The sequence below is a fragment of the Morone saxatilis genome, unplaced genomic scaffold (genome assembly GCF_004916995.1).
Source record: "Morone saxatilis isolate NCDOM2014 unplaced genomic scaffold, NCSU_SB_2.0 Contig8, whole genome shotgun sequence".
Classification (NCBI taxonomy): Eukaryota; Metazoa; Chordata; class Actinopteri; family Moronidae; genus Morone; species Morone saxatilis.
The window spans coordinates 15714814-15735166 of NW_023340257.1; the positions used below are offsets into that span (position 1 = coordinate 15714814).

Below are 20353 nucleotides of genomic sequence, written 5' to 3' on the forward strand. Positions count from 1 at the left end.
AAAACTGGGAAAACTGTATCCCATGTGTTTATTCCTGTTTGTTTGCAGGGACTATCAGACATGGCTAGCACCTACGAGAGCTGAAACCAAAACTCGGGCGGCGTTACATCAAACCCCACGAGAGTGATGACAGCCGCTGCAAATGTTTGCCCCGTGAACATAACTCTGCTTACCCTGCTCATCTTGTGCCTCCTCCCTGCTGCGCCGGCCTCTGACGATGAGGAGGGCAGGGAGATGCTGATGTGCAAGGCCTCAAAACTGAGAGGGTCAGCATCCTTCCTTTAGGAGCTGTGTGTGTGTGTGTGTGTGTGTGTGTGTGTGTGTGTGTGTGTGAGAAAATAAGAACTTGAATGACCCTAGACTGGTCTGACTGTTTCTGAGGAAATTAGACTTTCATCCAAGTTAGGGTTACTGTGACACTGATGTTTAATTATTGGATGTTCTTGCAATGAGACCAACAGCAACAGACTTGTTGAAAACCTACAGAGAAAGTTGGCCTGTTTTTCCACTTCTAAATGATTGTTCTGAAGAAGACATTTGGAAAAATATGCACTCATTGAAAACAATATATTTAAAGCTAATCCATCCTCTAAATAAATGTCCAAAATATCAGCATTGAGCTTGTGAGGTACCACTCTTCCACTAAAATTGGCAGCCACCATATCTCGAAGAAATTGCTGCTTCCTGTGGGAACTGGGAATTAATCATTGTACTGGAAGTGTAATAAATAAATAAATAAGTGACAGACTTTAAACCATGTTCTTTTTTCACAAATAAGTATTAAACAGTGTGTGTGTGTGTGTTTGGTGAGCACACAAGTAGTTTCTATGTGTTACCTGTAAGTATACATGGCTGAGACTCTTGTCCACGCTGTAGCGTTTCCTCATCTTAACTTGCAACAGGTTGTTGATCAAGTCGATTGCTGGGAGCACAAAAATATACAGATTGAGCTATAAAAAAATTGACTGGTTACAGTAAAAAGAACATCAAGTTACTACAAATATGCCTTAACATGCCAGTTATATTTCTGCTCATAGCAATGAGGAAGCGTGTTTAATATCACTTTATCATGATGATGCAGATGAAAACCCATCTTGTAGTGGGGGGCTTATCAAGGATCAGAACAATATTACAAAATGTATTGTGAAATATAAACATTTGAATGTTGTAATGGCTTGTCATGCTTTGACTTTTCATGTTAACCTTCCTCAAATCTTCTGTTGCCAGTTTATTAGGTACACGTAGCTAAAAGTAATTCAGTCTAATACAACAGTCCTGCAATAACCCCCCCCCCCCCATGAAAGCTATAATGTTTCCTCAATGATATAAATGTGGTGGACAAAATAACAGAAACAATACAGTTCAACAGCAGTGCAAACTACTTCCTCTAAAATGATGAATGTGTGTGTCTAACAAAAAAACTATCCTCTCCTCCCCCCCGCTCTGTGTTTACCATCGCTGGAGATCTGTTTCCAGGGGTTGGGAGGGTACATGAAAGCTGCGTTGTGGATCTGGTCGTTGATGTCTTCATCCTCATTAAACGGGAATGTCCCACTCAGGCTGACGTACATAATGACACCGACTGACCACATGTCCAGTGAGCGGTTGTAGCCCTGGTTCAGCAGAACCTCCGGGGCCAAGTAGGCAGGGGTGCCAACCACAGAGCGTCGGAAAGACTTCTCGCCGATGATACGGGCAAAACCAAAGTCACACAACTTGACCTGAGAGAGGGAAACAGTGGGGAACAGTAGGCACCGAGTCAGGTTGTCAATTGAAAACAGGACTACTCAAAACCTATATGTGGCTATCTGGTTCAAGCCAGTCATTCAGTAAGTCAGGGACAGACTTTTACAATTATATCGAGCAAGAAAGGGAAGTGGTGAAACACCAGAGACGTAGTTGAGAAAGTAAACGGATATCAGGACACACATCTGAGTAACTGCATTGCAGTTGCTTTGACGTAGTGTGAAAACCATAACTGCTGCATATGAGAGTGGGTTTCAGTTTTTGTATGTGTGTGTGTGTTTGCATACCTGGGGGAAGGGATCAGCAGAGGCAAGCAGCACATTCTCAGGTTTCAGATCGCAGTGAACGATGTTTTTAAAGTGCAGATGTCTCAGTGCTGCAAGAATCTGCGCATTGAAACAAGCACAAACACAATACACGCAAAACAACAAAAACAGGATATGAATTAGTGCAAACCAACCTTAAATACATGACGACACCCACCCTGTACTTTATAAGTTATGATGCATTACAGGCAGACCAAAAAAAACACAGCATCACTTTGCATGTCATGGCATAAATCTACATAACAACAACAACAACAAATCCCTTCTTTGCTGGGGCACATACACACCTGTGTGATGAGGAACTTAGTGAGCCTCTCAGGCAATCTGCCTTTCTCACTGGAGAGGATCATCTCAAGCATGTCACCATGTAGCTTCTCCATCACCACAAACACTTTCTCTGGGGTCTCAAACATACACTCCAGGTTCACAATGCCCAGGTGACGTAAACTCTGAGAGAGTGATCGGAGAGGAGGGGAGAAGCAAGGGGAAATAGGATGATGTAGAAATTGGGATTTGTGTGAAAAAGAAGGGGAGGATGAAATAGCAAGCAAAAGAGGAGAGAGTGGTGAAAAGAAGTATTGACGGAGACAGAGTGAGAATTGGAGGAGCAGATTGAAGAGTGTGAGAAAAAGGAACAGGATGCCAGAGAATGGGGTGAGTAAAATAAGAAAAAGACACAGACAGAAAGACAGACAAACAGACAGACAGACAGTGTCAGCAAATACAGTACATAAACCACAGGAGGGATAGCATAAAATTGATTATTACGTGGTTATGCTACAAAAATGCCATGAAATGTGCTCCAAAAGGTGTTTTTTTACCACTCATATGACTTAGACAAGTGTCATTTTTAAAAACATATTTCCCTTGAAACCTGGGGAATGTGGCAGAACCTTTTTAGTCTGAAAGGCCAAGTGACAAACTGTAGAGCTGAAGGAGAAGTCACCAAATTTAGACAGCCTATTGCACCTCTGTCCCCATCTGCTGGTAAACAATGTAATGTGCATTTAGAAATCTAGTAGATTGAGAAAGTTAAATTGAACAACAAAAATGTAATTATGATGTAGACTGAGCTGGTGATGCCCTCCATTCTCACAAAACATATTTGGCGTGCAAGTGAACACATAAAATGACAATATCCTTACCAGACACACACATTGCACACATTTTTCTGTTTTTTCTGTTTTCTGTCAATTCATTAAACAAATGCATGCATACTACAAGTAAGTGCCTGAGAAATAATGTTCCATTAATACACTCCTTTAACTGAAATACTTTCACTTTCCCATTTTTTTCTCCAATGTGCACATTCTTTTTATTTATACTGTTTTAAAACTCTCTCAAATTTAGACACTTTAATTTAAGCAACACTATGTTTACTTGTTCTTGATGAGTAGTTTAGTTTACAATACTACTAGTACTATGAAAATTTTATTTGAATTTGGATTTCCTCATATCTTTACACAATAGTAAAAAAAAAAAAAGTGAATATACAAAAAGTGAGTAATGAAGCGTAATTTAAGAGTTCCTTTGTGTAAACATACTGGAAGTAATTGAGAAATTGTGTTGCCAAACGGCAACTGGATTATAACTTGTTTTAGGGAGAGCAATTCATGAAAATATCATACACAAAATACGTATTACAAATGACTGTGGTTGATGATTTCCCTTTATTTCCCCTTTAAATAATGATGAATAAGTAAAATAAGTATGTGTGTGGTTTTCACTTCCTTTTAAAACTTCCAAACCATAGATTGGTTAGGTGGTCAGACACTGAATCATCTGTTCCTAAGAAGTAAACATAAAGGAAAATGTGTGTGCCTGCTTTTAGAAGTGGTTCTTAACCAGATTTATGCTGGGTTATTAATACCATTGACAGTATATGATTAATACTGACACTCACAGTCCAATTGAGTCAGACCTTATCAATGCCACAGTGAATACCAATATTGAGTATATATAGAAAAGCAGCTGTGACTATGTCAGAACTGTGTTACCTGCAGTATGGCCACCTCATTCCTCAACTGGCTCTCCTGCTTGGTGGGAAAGCGAAGCTTGTCAATGACTTTGACAGCTACGTCCCTCCCTGTCTTCCTGTGCTTTCCTGATAAAGAAACAGACTGTTAGTAACATATGTGGTTATTAACTGAACTTCACATACAGCGCATGTAGTCATATATTGGACCTTGTTATCTACTTTGCATGTACAATTTTACTCCACTGATTTAACGTTTGACTCTTTGTCGGACTAACGATGGACAGTAAGAAAAAAGAAAGCTCAAAATTCATGCTGCATTGTTCTTCCCTGGAACCTAGCGTACATTACCCACAATGCAACTCCAGTGCTGACAGTTTTGCCAGACATTCAGACATGTTATGTTACATAGCAACACACTTTGATGTTGGCATGAGTTCCCCTTTAAAGACACATACTGTGTGGCACACAAACATCACAAATATATGAGTATAGTCGATGTTATGGGGGTGTTGTGATGTACTGTCCTATACATCACTTTAACCTACTCATTTTGACCTTCCTAAAGCACAGCGATCTAGACATAGATCAGCATCACTGAACATAGACATACATACCTCCATACACTACTCCAAACTGCCCAGATCCCAGCACTTCATCAGCAAAAATCTGGTACACTGTACCAATATCCTGCAGGACAGCAATATTTCATACACTCATCATCAGCCTACATCTATAATTCATTTAAAGATTGAAATAAATTGACAAGAATTGTCAAAAATTCTTACCACATTTTCTTGGATTTGACTGTTGGACACAGATATGCTGATAGAGGCTTGTCCTGAAAATACAGCACCAGGAACGATGTACAGGTTATACAGTATAGTAAGTTCTAAATGATATACCATTTAATAAGCACAACTTGTCAACATCTAATATCTGATACTGTGTCGTCCTCTCTCTAGCACTAAAAGGAAAACTTTGCCTAGACTCAGCTCGACATACAAACCGGTGAAAACAACTCAGTGGAAGATTCTACTCTTTATTTAACCAGTGTGTTTTGCTACAGGGCTTTCATCTGGGTGACAAAGAGTAGACTCTTCCAGTTAGTCAGCTAGAGTCGGCAAGTTGTTTTTCTCACATTTGGTCTGTTGTTACTTCAACACCTAGTTGACTGGTGACAGGCTGCAATGTGCCAATTAGTAAATATAATAAACTACCACCACCTGCATTTGGCTTTTCTCAACTTACTGTGAGTTGTGTTCCCGGCAGCTGGGGGTGCGTCTTGAAAGATGACCGGCATGAGGGCCTGCCGAATGGCGCTCTCCCATGCCTTGGCCACCTCACGCCCAATGCCACTGTTGGGAGCTACTTGGCTGGGGGAGGGAGGGGTCGGGGGGAGAGTCTGGGGGTTGCTTGGGGGCAAAGAGGGGAGGGTGTTGGGGTCCTCCCCTACAAAGTAGCACATAGTGCCTGTAATGAGCTCGAAGCAGTGAGGATTTGTGCCCGGTGGGACAAGAGTGAAGTTACCAGCAGGACGCACCTCCAGGATCTCGGACAGAGGGATCTCCTGCAAGAGGATGAATCAGTGATGCAACAACGAAAAAATGGTTGCACAGATGAGTTGAGATCATTGCGTTTTTTATGGAGTAAACTATATTTACCTTGTAGTATTTGTTGGAGGTGTTGTTCTGGAAAAGGATGATGCACTTACAGTCCAGACGCCAGTAGTGCCTCTTTCTCTGTTGGGAGTTGGATTAGGGTGGGATGAGGAGGGGCAACGAAGGTATGGTAGGACATCGAGGGGTTGGGATAGAGGGAGGACACAAGATGAGAAATGGGGCAAGGATCGGGGCAAAGTTCAGGGATCAACATGAATGCATTTCAAATTTGTGGTTGACGTCCAGAGGAAGAGAAGACTGGCCAGATGAGAAGAAGGAAGAGCAGGAGTACAAGCTGCAGGATGAGAAGGTGGAAACAGAGAAAAAGAGACAAAGGTGAAAGAAAGAAATGGCAAGTGCAAGTGAAGCCATAGAGGAAAAACAAGCAAGAACAAGACTGGAGAGGCAGAAAAGTTTCTTTGAGGTCAAAAATAGGGAATAAGAATAAGAAAAGGCAGAAAACAGGCTTTTAGCTTGAGTTCATCACACATCTGCTGAGTGCTGTTATGTTTTCAGGGAGAGTTAGCCTCATCATCAATCTTCAACTATTTTTTCATCCTTACACAAGCACACTCACACACACACACACACATAACACACATAAAGGAAAAAGGAAACAATTTAGAGAGACCAAATGAACAAGGTCGAAACTGGTGGAGAGAGAAAACAGACTGATGACCAGAAGATCCTTTTTGTCTGAGTGGAAAGCAAACAAAAAAAAAATCTTGCTGCAGTGAATCATAAAAAAGAAAGTGAATAAATTGACTTCAATCTGTATGTTCAGCTTCTTCAACAATAACAAATGTACTTTTCAGTAGAACTGCAGACTGGTTTAGATACCCAGAGAGAGGGTAGCGCAGCAATTACTGCACAGGTAATGTTTTTTACCAGTGTGTCCTTATTGCTGTAGTGAACCATCCATCCTTCCTTGATAGCAGTACTGGATCGACGGGTTGTCTGTCTCACAGACTGTACCACCCTCATAAGTGGGATGTAAACACTAGAAGAAGAAAGAAGAAAGACAGAAATTAGGTAGTCAGTAGGTATGATGTGTGTTTGAATTTGTGATATTTTCTAGCTGGTGTTAACTGTAACATTCCTCTAGGGACTTGTTAGTAAGTTGTCTCCAAATGTTTGTGTTTTCCTCAAACCTCTGATCTCCGCTGGTTCCATCCTGGTTGTTGTCAGGAGAAAAGGACCCAGGGATGCTGCAGGCCTCGTCCGAGTCATCTATCGAAGACTTATCTGAGGCATCGTAGTCAGTACTGTAGTCCATGGGAACCTCAGGGTCTGCACTGGGACTCAACATGTCTGGGTCAAAAAAGAGGGAGGGAAGGAGTTGAGTGCAACTTGATTTGAAGTGACTATGTGTTTAAAATGCTGTGGAAAAAATACTACTATTTTCTACTGCTATGACTACTTCTAAGACCGCTATCAGAAGAGTACAGCTTTACATGCATCAGTACCGAGTACGGATAATACTTACCACAGTTACTTCTGTTGTCTGAGAAAATAAAAACATTAGTGCCAGTGAGTCAGTTAGCCAGTTCAGTCTTGTTAGATAATGTGTTAAATCATGATATTGTTATTAAAGAAACCTAGTTCTGATGATGGAAACAAGCAGATGAGAAATGTATATTTCTATCAAATCCATGCAAGGTTAACAGAGTCATAAACACATTAAAAAGGTAATAGATTTATAATCTTTCCTCACCTCCAATGGTTTCCCCGAGGCAGTCATTAGGAACCTTGTACGCACAGCGTTTATGGCAGTTGAACTTGCAGTCTGAGAGGAACAAAACACAATTCATTCTGATTGTATCACATGTAATCTGATTTAATTTAACTACTGCATTACACTGGACGTCCAGAAATGAGGCCTCTTTGTCTGTGCTCACCTTTGCACTGAAGGCCCTGCCTGAACAGTCCTCGAAGAAGCCTCTTGCAGTACTGGCACACCGTCGGTCTTGTGTAAGAGTGGACAGCAAATGTGTGGGGCACTTTCACCTTACTCATCAGGATCTTGTCTAGATGAACAGGTCGGCCCGTGTAGAAGCGCCGGGCGTCACTAGGAGTCCGTGGCTAGCAGAACGGACAGGGAGCATTATTAATGAAATGTATAGTATTTGAATAAATTAAATAATACAAACACTATTATCTAACTTTGGCAACAACATAAATACTACCAAACTAATTAACTAATGTAGGCTATCCTGCAATAGCACATTTTTGGCCATTTGGGGGCAGCAAAATACAGATTGTGAACACAGCAATAGCGCAACATTATCAATCATCTGGAGTCATATTTGCGTCTACCTGACAAGTCCAATATTTACTTTATTTTGTCTCTACCAACTCCTGAGGGAAATATCTGGCTCTTAAGTGTTTCACTACATGATCACCAGCTAGTTGCTAACTATTTCTGTCTGTTGTTTGGTGCTGGGCAATTAGTGTACAGCTGAACCAAAATAGTAAAGTTGCAAGCAGAACAGCAAAATGATGAGCTGAAACTCCCTATAAAGCTCCATAAAGCAGTGGGAAAGTGCATTCAGGTGATAATCTTCTGCAGGTTCATCACTTCAAGCATTTTCATTTAATTCATTGTCAGTACAGAATATTTTTTTTTTTATTATAGCCACTTCAAGTTTCCTCTCTAATTAGATGGCTTCTCTACATCTTCTGTTTTTTAATTACAGAATATCAAAAGGGGAAATAAATCAGCGATAATGTATTTTGCCTTGATTGAGCTAATTAGTTTACTTGAAGGGTTCACCCACATTACAGTGGCTGCATACCACTTCTTGTGGAATGCAGTCATACAGGTAGTTTTGGTTTCATTTGCAGAGGTTTTCAGATATTCATCTTAAAAACCTTGTATGCCTCACTGGTAAACTGGTGAAGCTGGTAAGTCTCAGGATTATTCTGAGTAACCGGGACATTTTTCTGGAAAATTTGTGAAAGTTGCTTTTTCACTGCCATCACATATTTACATATTACTTTGTGACTGAACTGAATTAAAGTGGGTTTAACCAATTTGTGACATAAAACAAATCTGCTTGTTGTTCTCCTTTGGAAAGCCTCTTCATTTCAATAGTCTGAAACTGATCATAACATTGTGTGCAAGAATCCACCAGTACCATTTGTGTGTGAGAGCGGATGAGGTTGGTGTCCTCTGTGCAGGTGGAAGCCGTCCCTACACTGTACACTGACTCAGTGGTGGAGAGACGCAAGGACTGGCTGCTGCTCAGTGAGGTGGTGGACAGACGCCGTTTACGAGCTCCACTGCAGTTGTTTGGGATGCTGAATGCACAGCGCTTGTGGTAGTTTAGTCCACATCCTGCAGGGGGAGGCATGGATCAAAGAACCATGAGGAGGTCAATTGAACAGAAGAGGGAGGTGGGAGGGATGGAGCAGTGAGTGTTATAATCAAATTATCAAAGATGTTTGTGAACCACATCAAAGTGTATTTTCTTATTCACACTTGATCTTCCTGTTTTCCTCACCGTCACACTTGAGCCCTTGTCGGACCAGTCCAAACAGCATCTCTCCACAGTGATCACAGAAGGCTGGGGCCCTGTATGAGTGCACATTGAGTGCGTGGGGCCGGATCTGGAAATCTTCAAATGTGGCTGCCGCTAAAAGGGATAAAAGCGATAGAGCGTGGTCAAGATACAATCATACTACTGTAACTGGGCAGAATAAAAAATGATTAGATGGATATGATGGAAAAAGGATGGAAAAATAGATGGGGCTTCCTTCTGATGTGGAAACATTACAGTTTAAAACAATGAAAGAAGAGATTAGGCCAGCGTAAGATAAGTGGTAGTAAAATAAGCAGATAAGGACTGATTTCCCGAGTTGTGATTCAGATTAACAACAGTAATGAAAGGGAGATAGCACAGGAAAGAAGGAAGGTCATTTAGATTTTAATATTGCTATCTTGTACCCTAATGGCAAAAGATAGCAATATTAAAAAAGAAGATAGCTGATTACTGAAGATAGCTGATTACTTACCAGAGAGCACCACTTCCACCAGATCTCCCTCCTGTATGTCACTGGCACCTTTAACCAGTTGCAGGATGTTGTTGGTGGACGTGTCATGCTTGAACAGCAAAATCTTGTCATAAATGCCATAGAAGCCGCACTCAGGGAACTAGAATATACAAAGAAAACATAATAGAAACAGGTTAGGAGGATCAACTGTAGAAAAGGCAGGATTTTGTTGAAAGACGTACTGGCAGTTTGTAATATCCCAAAACAAAATACTGCAATATGATATTTTCTTACACCACTAATGCAAAAGAAAGCACTACAGTACATTTCAGTAGCATAGACCTTGACTCTGATAACTGTGCCACCAGTCTACTGTCTGTATAAACTCAACAGGCCGTCTTCATAATCAAACAGGTGAAAGTACTTATTACAGGTTGGTCTTTTTCAACATTCACTACACTGAAAAATCTACACCAAACATCTTAAACATTCACTGCTCTGCCATTTTCAGTGACGACAACAACATTTGCTATAACGTGTCGAAACATCACACGCTGTACTATGGACATCGTAGTCTATGTGTGCATAACACTGGTATGTCCTTAATTGTACCATGCCCTTCTATATAAAGCCCCTGGAATATACAGCAGCCAAAAGACACAAGGAAACTAAAAAGAAAACTTTATTCCCTGAACACACACACACACACACACACACACACACACACACACACACAGGCCTGTCAAAATAGCTACCTATGTTGGACAACATATTGCCCCAGAAATAATTGCAAAACAATATCATCATTTTAAGACCATTTTATCCCACTGATACAATCATGCAAGTACAATCTTTCAGAAAGTAATGTACGTTTAATTCTTAAGAATATTCAGACATTGGAGTTGTAATGTAAAAACAATATGATAAAATATCCTTCATAAGTAAAACACGAAGAAAACACACAACCAAAACATTAAATAAAATGGTCTCTTGGGCTTGAAAAACCATTTTCACTTCTGTTTCAGGGCTTCCGTAGTGGTAGGCTAAAGAGTCATTCATACCTTAACAGGCAATAAAGTAATGGTAGGGACCCCCCACAGACAAACACAAACAACCACACACACACACAAGTGTAACCACTGATATACTAGACACGCTGGCTGAATTCCACAAATCAAGCAACTTGGTCAATGTGGAAAGCAAGACAAAGGAGAAACCTTATCCTATCTTCCTATCAGTCATATACATTGTACACAAACACACACACACCACACACACACACAAAGAAACAGACACACAGGTGTTTCCATGAAGCTCTTCCAGAGATATGAGAGATGAGTGTGTCAGTCAGGAATCAACAGAGCAAAGGAGTCTGTCATAGGGAAACCCTGCTCTCCTGAATAGTTAATACTGCCTGGTTCACTTCAGTGGCCACACCACACAGGACACCACAAGTACACAGGTACACAGCGAGACATGGGTTAGAGGAAAAGACATGACCAAAAGAAGAAACAAGAGAAACAAAATAGTTGTTAACCCCTTTACTCACACAAACACACACTCCTCCCTGTCTCTCTTGTTGTCTTTCCCAAGGTGGAGTCAAGATTCACCATCTGGCCAGGCTTTAACAACTTACAGGAAGGGGAACCCTGGTCTCCACCTTGGAACGACACAATGACACACATACACCTCCTCCTCACTTACCAACAGACACACCCTCCTTACAAACAGAAACACACAACCTCTCTTACCCCCATTTCCCTTCTTCCCTCTTAAATACACACACAATACACACAATACACACACCCACACACACCCACACACACACACACACACACACACACACACAGTCTCCCCCTCAGTTTCCCAACAGGCACTCCACATCACCACATCTGAAATTCAGGCCTGGCTTGTACCGCAGCCAAGCTACACAGTGACTCCACCACGCCCCAGCAGTGTGCCACTGCTACTGACCACACAGTCAACAATGAGACACAAACAGCACACAGTCGCCTTTTTTTTTTTTTTTTTTATAAAACCGCACAAGATCCTCAACCTGTTTGACAAACACAGCCATACAGCATATTACAGACACAAGGTTAGGCCAAAAAAGATAACAACAAGGAGGTGTAATACAAACCTTGGCAGCGAAGAGGTGTGAAAGATCAAATCAATGCTGTGTAACCATTCAAATAATTGTTCTGTTGCATGCATATTATGGAAAGTTGATCCACAAACATGACAATAGAATACACAGAATAGCCAGTGAAAGAGCACAGAATTGAATAGAAGGCCAAGAGTTGAGGGATGGAGGTTCAATTCAACTAAAACATAGTACAAACTTTCTTCTTACAGAAGTTCGTTTTGTCTGTTGCCATAGTCAATATTGCAGCTACTAAGCAGAAATTCAACTTGGAATAACTGCTTTTTTGGGTACTTGGAGGCAGCGGAAACCAGCTATAAACACAAGACTGACACATTATCTCCTTATAAGGTTGATACCAAACCTCAAATTCAACTTTGCATTAAGGACACCAACTTCAAATGGTTTTTGGTATTAATAATCAGAACCTAATATATTGTATGTTGCTCTGCCCTGCAACTTAAGTTATACAACTCATTAAAGCTTACCTTGCTGAATGCGAGGTCAGTTCCCTTTATTTAAAATTATTTTATTATTACTTCATTACCACCTTTGTTTCATATTCTTAACAGGACCATGTTTAAGACCAGGTGATTATAGCCACTTAAATGAACTTTCCTAGGGCAAGTGGCTGTGAAGAAGGCCTTGTTGCTAATTTAGAAATCTTTCAAGTACAGCCTTATTTCTGTTTCTGATTTATTTATTTTTTGATTCTTGTTTTAAGGTGATTTTGTTTTAAGGTGATTTTATTTTAAATGATGCTACCTCTCTGTATTGTTATCTATGCCCTTTTTTTTGTTACAGAATTGTTATCAACTGTTGTGCTTACATTTAGTAAGAGAAAATCATGATTGTTGATGGTTTTAACTTTCACACTGATAACAACTATTTTACTGAGTCTTACAGTTTGGTCCAGCCCACAACCATGGACACACTCTTGACTTAGTGTTTGCACTTGGTTTGTATCTAAACAGTCCCTCCATTGGAAATCTTACTCTCTCTGACCATATATGTATCTTGTTTGATAGAGTTCTCAAGAATACTATAAAACCCCAAAAGAGGAAAACACAGTTGTGTGTGTTTTCTTAAGGCTTTGCTTTGCTGGTCGGTTGCTGGAGAATTTAACTGTGTAACATATTCCTTAAGGTGTGAACAGACCCCTCAGATCTGCCAGTCTGGGTCTTCTCTAACTGTTCCAGACTCAAGGTTCAAAACAGAGGGTGATCGAGGTTTTGCTGTGTTGGCTCCTCGGCTCTGGAACAACCTTTCACTTAGCATCAGGTCGGCTGACACTGCCCCCTTTAAATCTCATCTTAAAACTAAATTTTACAGAATAGAGTTTCTTAACAACTGATATACTTTCTTTCTTATCACGACTTGGCCATTTTTATATACATCAATAATGATGATGATAATGATCAATCTATAAAGATATAATATTGATACTACTACTTCACTATGAGTGACCAACAGAGCACCTTTGTCACCCTGGAGTGTGGAGTTGGACCATAGCTTGGTGAAAGCAACATCATTTCAGTCTGCCAACTCACGTGGAATGGATTGTGAATGTTCATATATAAAGTATTGATGTTTGGTTTTGACCTTGTCACTCTCCACAAGGAAGCACCAATCTCAGCACAGCAGGAAGTGGAATCTCAGCAAAAGAGAAAGCAGAGCACCAATGGCTTTAATAACACCACCAGGGTTGAAAGGGCACATTGTACTTGTGTTGCAGTGAGAAAAGGCCATGTGAGGGTAGCGGCTTCATTAGTGGTGATCACAGAATTTAAAAAATTCAGCAACATCATGCATTACTAAAATCACTCTGACAATCCATAAAACACGCTGTCAACAGTTTCCATACGAACTGTTTCATTGGTAGTATTTCCAGTAAAAACAAGTCATTGAGGCCTGTGGATTATCTGGAGTAACAAGGACATGGTTTCTGGAAACAGATGCTGCTGCTGAATTGTCTTGCAATGGTTCAATGCTGGAAGCAACACAAACTAAATTCCATCTCCATTCTGCTGGAGGAGATGGATATCTCATAAGTTATCCAGAAAAAAACAAAACTATCTGCGTGTCTAGATACCACTAGTGAGAAAATATGTTGGGTTTTCTTCTTTTGTAATTTAGGTGAACAGACCCTTTAACCCCAACAGACATCTACATAAATGTTTTTCTGGCTTTCGGTCAATTAGACGATACAGATACTAATAAGAAAAGGCTCCAAACTTTCCCAAGTCCAGACTTATAAACCCACAAGTTCTCTGACAGGAGTGAATCGTGTAATAACTGCATGCATCAGTACCTGGGATTGCCACAAATAAGACCGACTGCTGCTGTTTGTAATTACAAACACCCACAAAGCCCAGATCAGAGGAGACTCCCAGCTCTGCCGAAATCCACAGACAACCCTCAGCCTAAGTCATTTGTAAGCCCCATGGTGCTGCCTCTCTGCTGTTAACCCCGCACTTTTACTGTTACTGCTCACTTCTCTCCTGAGCAACTTAAGACAGAGAGCAAGTCATATTATCCTGCATCTACTGTCCAAAACATACACAATGTACCCACCACAACTTCAGTTGCCACGTCTGTGCCGACCACAAGTCTTTACAGCTCTACTGAAAAGCACAATATCCCAACTCCCCAAAACCACAGTCACCTCAGAGAAAATTACCATTTTCTTTTTTTCTGCCTGTTCCAGTTTTCAGTAAAAGTACAGGGTGGGAAGAGCATGAAAGCCACACATTTGTTCTGCCTGTATGTCAGCATGGTGAAAAATTACATTATTGGTCTTGTAATTACATAATCATCTTTATGTTTGTGTGTGCACTCTGTGAGAGTAGAGGTTTGGAGCATTGTTACAAGAGAATGTGTGTGTGTGTGTGTGTGTGTGTAAAGTCTGCAGACAAAGAGCTGGCTGTATTATCATACATACTGTAGTATAGTGTAGTGTGGTTTGCCTGGAGACAGGGCTGTGTCTCTGGCTGGTTTCTTTGGGTTACCAGGGATCAGGTTGCCCTGCGTTGCCTGCACTATTCCTGCAGCTCTTTGGGCCAATGAAACCATTATGAGTGAAATGAATTATGGACTAGGCTTTCTTTACCCCAACCCCTCCTTCTTTTTCTCCCATCACTCTTAATTTCCTCCTCAGTGCCTTGTTTATCAACCTCTCCTTTCTTTTCTTCTGGGCTATCCGGCTTTCCTCATCGCTCCGTCTTCTTTTTTGTTTAGATACCAGTCTCTTTATTTTTACCAATACATTGTATGAGCCTCTCTGGAAAGGGGAAACCTACAAACAAGACTGTAAAGTAGACTAAACGGGGAAAAGGATGCACAAAGAAAAGCATTCTGTCATTTTTTCTGAGCTTTTTCAGCCACTAACATTGTCCTCAATGTGGTCCACTCCCTCTCTTGCAGGCTGATGTAATGTTAAGGTCAGCCAGCAGTCTTCGTCCTCGCCAATGACTTGCCTACTTTGAAGGTTCAATGTTGTGTTCTGTTCAGGACTCGATGAAATGATTTTTCCTTGGAGGCAGACTGAGTGTAGAGCAGGAATCTAGAAGAATAGAGACTTAAAAGATTTCTTTATACGACTGAACTATTTCAGTCCCATTTTCAAAGTCTCATATTTGGTATACATAAGTTTATTTTGAGCTGCAACAATTAGTTGATTTATTAATGAGTCAGTATTTTATATTTTCAATTAAATGTTGTCATTTTTAAGCAAAAAGTCAAATATTAGATGGGTCTATCTTCTCAAATGGGAGGATCTGCTGTTTCTTTTTATTTCATATATGTTATTAATGAAACATCTTTGGGTTTTGGACAGTTGGTTGGACAAAACAAGCTATTTGAAGATGTGACTTTGGTCTCTAGGAATGTAATGTGGTATTCTTAACCATTTTTGTGTCATTTTATCAAAACTAACTGGTACAAATAATCATTAATACAAATAATCAGTTACAGCCCTATGGATGTATGGCACATTTTCTTTTTCAGAATAACCAGGGCTGTTTGATGTAAATAGTTTAGGTATAGATTTATTTTATGATGCATTGTATACACAGTAGTCTATAACTGAAATTCAACAAGAAAGATTCTGCTACAAAATGCATATTATTAGGATTAAGAAGGTGTGATCTAACTGAAATCTGTGAGGTTTTTGGTGCACTCTGGTTTTACAACCCCATCATAACCAATAAGTAACATTGGCGACTCTGGCCCCATTAAGGAAAATTGGGCCCAACCAGATTTTGATGCACTTTTAAGGTGGATTTCCATACAAACATTACACACTCCTCATTTAAACAGTAGGTGGTACACTGGAACTGATGGGGTTAACCAAATATATAAATATACAGCTAATACAACTCTCATCGTCATCTCCCTGACCAATGACAACTGTAACTTTTTGTTGCTGTGGCGTGCTGTTCCTGCTGTCAATAAGGTGAAACAGCTTTTTCCAGATTACTTGATTGGTCTTTATTAAAAACCCACACCCATACAAAAGGACGAAGAAACACTCAAAAACAAACAAAACAAGTGATATCACCACGTGTACTACACACACAAAAACACCTTTCTCATCATATCAGTGATGTCATGGAACAAGGCTTTTGTCAGTGAAATTTGAGATAAAAAACATTGAATTCAAACACACAGACACACACAAACACAAGATGCCACAGAGCTCGCTGCCATTTCCTCTCTTCGGTGCTCATATTCAGTTGGCTCTAGGCGACCACCTCAAACATCCTGGTCATACTGTATGATGCAGGTTACAGCAACAAGTACAGATAAAGTGGAAGCTGTAGAATATGAAACAATGAGCTAATTCCTTCTTCCTCTTCCAGTTCTCACTTTATATCAGTGCTGCTACCTGAACATTATGGAAGCATTACATTAACTTCTTGAAAATGGGTGAATGATTGACAGTTTTATTCAAAAACAATCAAGGCAAAGGGACATGCAAGAAAAGGCACAGCAGCAGGGGCATGCAAATCTTTTTTCAACACTTCAGCAACAGGTTAGCATCACTTCATTGATGCACAAACACCAGTCTGATGTCCAGTTGAGTTGGTTTCATTTCAACCTTGAGGGCTTGTCAAACGGCTGCATCTTCTAAATATAGACCCTGTTTATATAAAGACCCTGCATGTGTGAAGAACACAAAGACTTTTATGTCCTGCTGAGAAAGCCGCTTGCTTCTGCTTTTCATCCTCCCCATCACTTCCCCTCCAGCAGCTCAGCATGAGCCACCTTCGACCACCAAGCCACACAAATACACAACCATGTACACTCAGGCACACACGCATGCACTCACACAGACAGTCGGATTCATGCAACAGCTTCAGTGCCATCGATGCAGCATATTTAGCTTGTTTCTAATCAACGAGGCAGTCGAGATCAAGCTTGTATTTTGTTCAATGACTGATGGAATTATTCCTATAAAAAGGGTATTTATGCATGGATGATTGTGGGTGTTTAATTCTTCAGATGGAGCTTTTCATTCCCTTTTACTTTATTTTAAGGATGCAAAATGGCTCAAAGAAAAGCAACTTAAACAACCTGTAACATTGTGAATTCACATAAAGAGCATGATACTTGGGATGTAACTTAATAGTCTACAAACTGCTCCGTCAGCTATCAGAGGTTGTTGCTGGTGGTTTCTTCAACATCAACCGTTTACATACTTTTCCCCACACATAAAGGGAAACTCCACAAGGTCCATGAACAAACAAAAAAAGGACTTTTCTAGCTACCTTGAGCCAAGCGGCCTGTACTCCACTGGTACACTGTTTGAGTTCCGTATCATTATCATTCTATACACCATACACCATTATTTTTACTTGTTTATTCAGTAATAGCGCCAGCATTAGTAGCAGTCATTTCTGCAGTATTATGGTTTTTATTAGCAGTATTATGAGTATTCATCTTATTCGTTACTTCCACAACACAGGAAATTGCAAACTTGAGCATGTGGTTCATAGCTCTTCAAAGGTGTGAAGTAACGTGTATAAACATACAACTTGGGTCTGAGGAGGAACAGTAATGGCATGTTAAATATAAGGCTGTTACCACAGTCACAGAAAATACACACACACACACACACACACACACTGTGATGTATATAAAGAACACTAAGAGTACAACAGAACTGACACATTCTGTGAAAATTTACTGAATCGTCAGTTTTATGTCGCTGCTGCAAGTAGAAGTTCAGACTGAAATGTAATAAAAAATGATACTCGGACCACTTTAAACTGTTCTTTGCAGGTGTGGCTTTGTTTTTTTAATAGTGCAGTGAAGAACGACTGGTGAACTGAAATGTTACAGAGTGACAAGAGTTGGATTTTTGTTTACACAGTAAAGTACGTTACAGAAACACTGCAGTTCTGCAGAATCAATCAGACCAGACTCCAACGGTGACAACACATGAGCAACAACTGAGAATCAACATGGATAAAATACAAAACATGCTGTGTGTGACACTGAGCACTGTAAACAGTGTGACCTCTATAGCCCTATATGGTTCTCCACGCTGATGTGTTTCTGCAACAGAAGCTGGTTATCACAACAGGAACCTGATCCAGCCATTTTATAGTCAAGAGGAAACATGCTGCATCCTTTCAAACAACAGACATTGTTTAAACATCCACGTCTTACTGTGCAACAAATCACACAGCCTCTTGCACACGTGTGTGCATGTACACGCTCGTCGAGGATCATGATTATGCATTTCTTTTTGCATAAAACATCTTTCTCCTTAAGACACTTATTGTTGACCATAGCTCCCTCCATCCTTGTTAACATGTCAGGCACGGGACTCGGAGAGCACCACCCCACCTTTCTGAAAGTGATGAAGTGTTTAATGAGGGGTTGCCGTGGCAATGGGCATGTAAAGACGTCAACGATCTGCCCTCATTAGCTCCTGACAACAACTTGGCGCAACGCAGGAATTTTTCCTTTTGTGCTGACAGCATTGGGGATGGAACAAGCGTGTTACTGGCCTGGCGTTCTATTTTTAACCCCTGTGAGGTCACACGGTGACAAAAAAGTGGAGCAGGCGACAAAAATGACAGCCGTCCCTGCCCTCGCTGTGCCCTCAGCCACCAGTTTGTTCTGCAGAACATGCGCCCTTTAAGAAAACAAAAAAGTGAACATGACCTGTTGTTTTTAAAACAGTCACATCAGGCATTAAATCACAGGAGTGAGTGACAGCTCTGTGCCAGGAAGACGGGGAATGAAGCAATACCCATGACGTCAGCTCACCGCTGGGCTTGGCAGACACAAAGAAGAAAAATAAAATGAGGATGAATCAACACAGAAAGTGTGTACACAAGGAAGGACAAGTGAAAAGATATGTGATGTAATGAAGTTTTCCCATGATGTCATGATGTCACACACCATGACGCATTCACTCACTTGACAGGTTTGATTATCTTACTTTGAGTTAGCATTTTCACATGCTGCAACAAATGTACACCTGTAATCAAAGGTGGTGCGCGTTCTGAGTGTTCCTGTTTCTGTCTGAGGTACTCGTCTCTTTATCAACTCACACAGATATAAACACAGAAATAACCACGCAGGAGAGAAAGTACCTGTCTGACTACATACACATGTGGTAAGAGGTTCAAAGCAGGCTGAGAACCTGTGCGGCAGGATATAGTTTATCAGTGGAAATAATAAGAAACCATTCAGCGCGATTGAGATCTTTGCAAAGAGACATTAAAGGCCAAATGCAAAAGCTTCTTTCTTCCTGGATTTGATGGGTTTCCTGTTGAAACTAGGGAAGGACATGGGACACATATTTTAAAAGTGTAAACCAGTGGATCATCCATTGGGGTGATAATGGCTTTCAGGCACTTATTTTGATTTGCCAGTCTGTGTGGCCATTGAGTTCTCTCTATACAAAGATGGCACAGAGAGAGTAAAGACAGCAGACAAACAACTGAACAAAGCTCTAAGCTACAGATTTGCACGTTTCTCACAAGTTGATGGGTCAAAGCAGAGCTATAATGATGATGATGAAAAATAAACAAGGAAAACTGTCTCTTTCAATGGATTTTTAAGAAAGCAGAACCGTAGTACATCAGACTTTGTTGCTGTGAGTTTGTTTTATGCCCCTGAATGGTTAATCTATGTTTACTGGTGCACATTAAGGTGTCTATTAAAAGGTCCAATGTGTAACATTTAGAAGGCAGAAATGGAATATAATATTCATAGGTATGTTTTCATTAGTGTATAATTAGATGTTTTTTGTTACCTTAGAATGAGCTGTTTTTATAGAGCAAGCGGATCCTCTTCCACTGAGGCCACCAATTGTCATGTTTCTACAGCAGCCCAGAATAGACAAACCAAACACTCTAGATACGGCCTTTCGCATTTTTCGTAAGTTTCACTGCCACCGTAGTTTCTCCAACATGCTTGTTTAAGTCTATCATTTTCAGTTGGCTGCAATCTACAACCTCTAAATCCTACACACTGGTCCTTTAAATAAATA

At 40.5% G+C, this 20353-nt stretch overlaps 1 protein-coding gene across 2 annotated transcripts in view; it reads right to left on the reverse strand.

Moving 5' to 3' along the window:
* prkd2 (protein kinase D2) overlaps positions 1 to 20353 on the reverse strand; it is a 36518-nt gene that overhangs the window by 1703 nt on the left and 14462 nt on the right. Inside the window, exons 2-18 of one of the 2 annotated variants that reach the window (XM_035679939.1) lie at positions 9723 to 9861; positions 9212 to 9343; positions 8846 to 9045; positions 7607 to 7790; positions 7423 to 7494; positions 7195 to 7212; positions 6860 to 7019; positions 6597 to 6708; positions 5712 to 5789; positions 5299 to 5617; positions 4836 to 4888; positions 4665 to 4737; positions 4070 to 4176; positions 2360 to 2521; positions 2034 to 2132; positions 1454 to 1721; positions 837 to 922 (exon numbers count right to left, since the gene is read on the reverse strand). In XM_035679939.1, coding sequence (XP_035535832.1) covers positions 837 to 922; positions 1454 to 1721; positions 2034 to 2132; positions 2360 to 2521; positions 4070 to 4176; positions 4665 to 4737; positions 4836 to 4888; positions 5299 to 5617; positions 5712 to 5789; positions 6597 to 6708; positions 6860 to 7019; positions 7195 to 7212; positions 7423 to 7494; positions 7607 to 7790; positions 8846 to 9045; positions 9212 to 9343; positions 9723 to 9861 — 2262 coding nt within the window. The remainder of the gene's footprint in view (positions 1 to 836; positions 923 to 1453; positions 1722 to 2033; positions 2133 to 2359; positions 2522 to 4069; positions 4177 to 4664; positions 4738 to 4835; positions 4889 to 5298; positions 5618 to 5711; positions 5790 to 6596; positions 6709 to 6859; positions 7020 to 7194; positions 7213 to 7422; positions 7495 to 7606; positions 7791 to 8845; positions 9046 to 9211; positions 9344 to 9722; positions 9862 to 20353) is intronic. The other variant, XM_035679940.1, reaches the window with a different exon arrangement.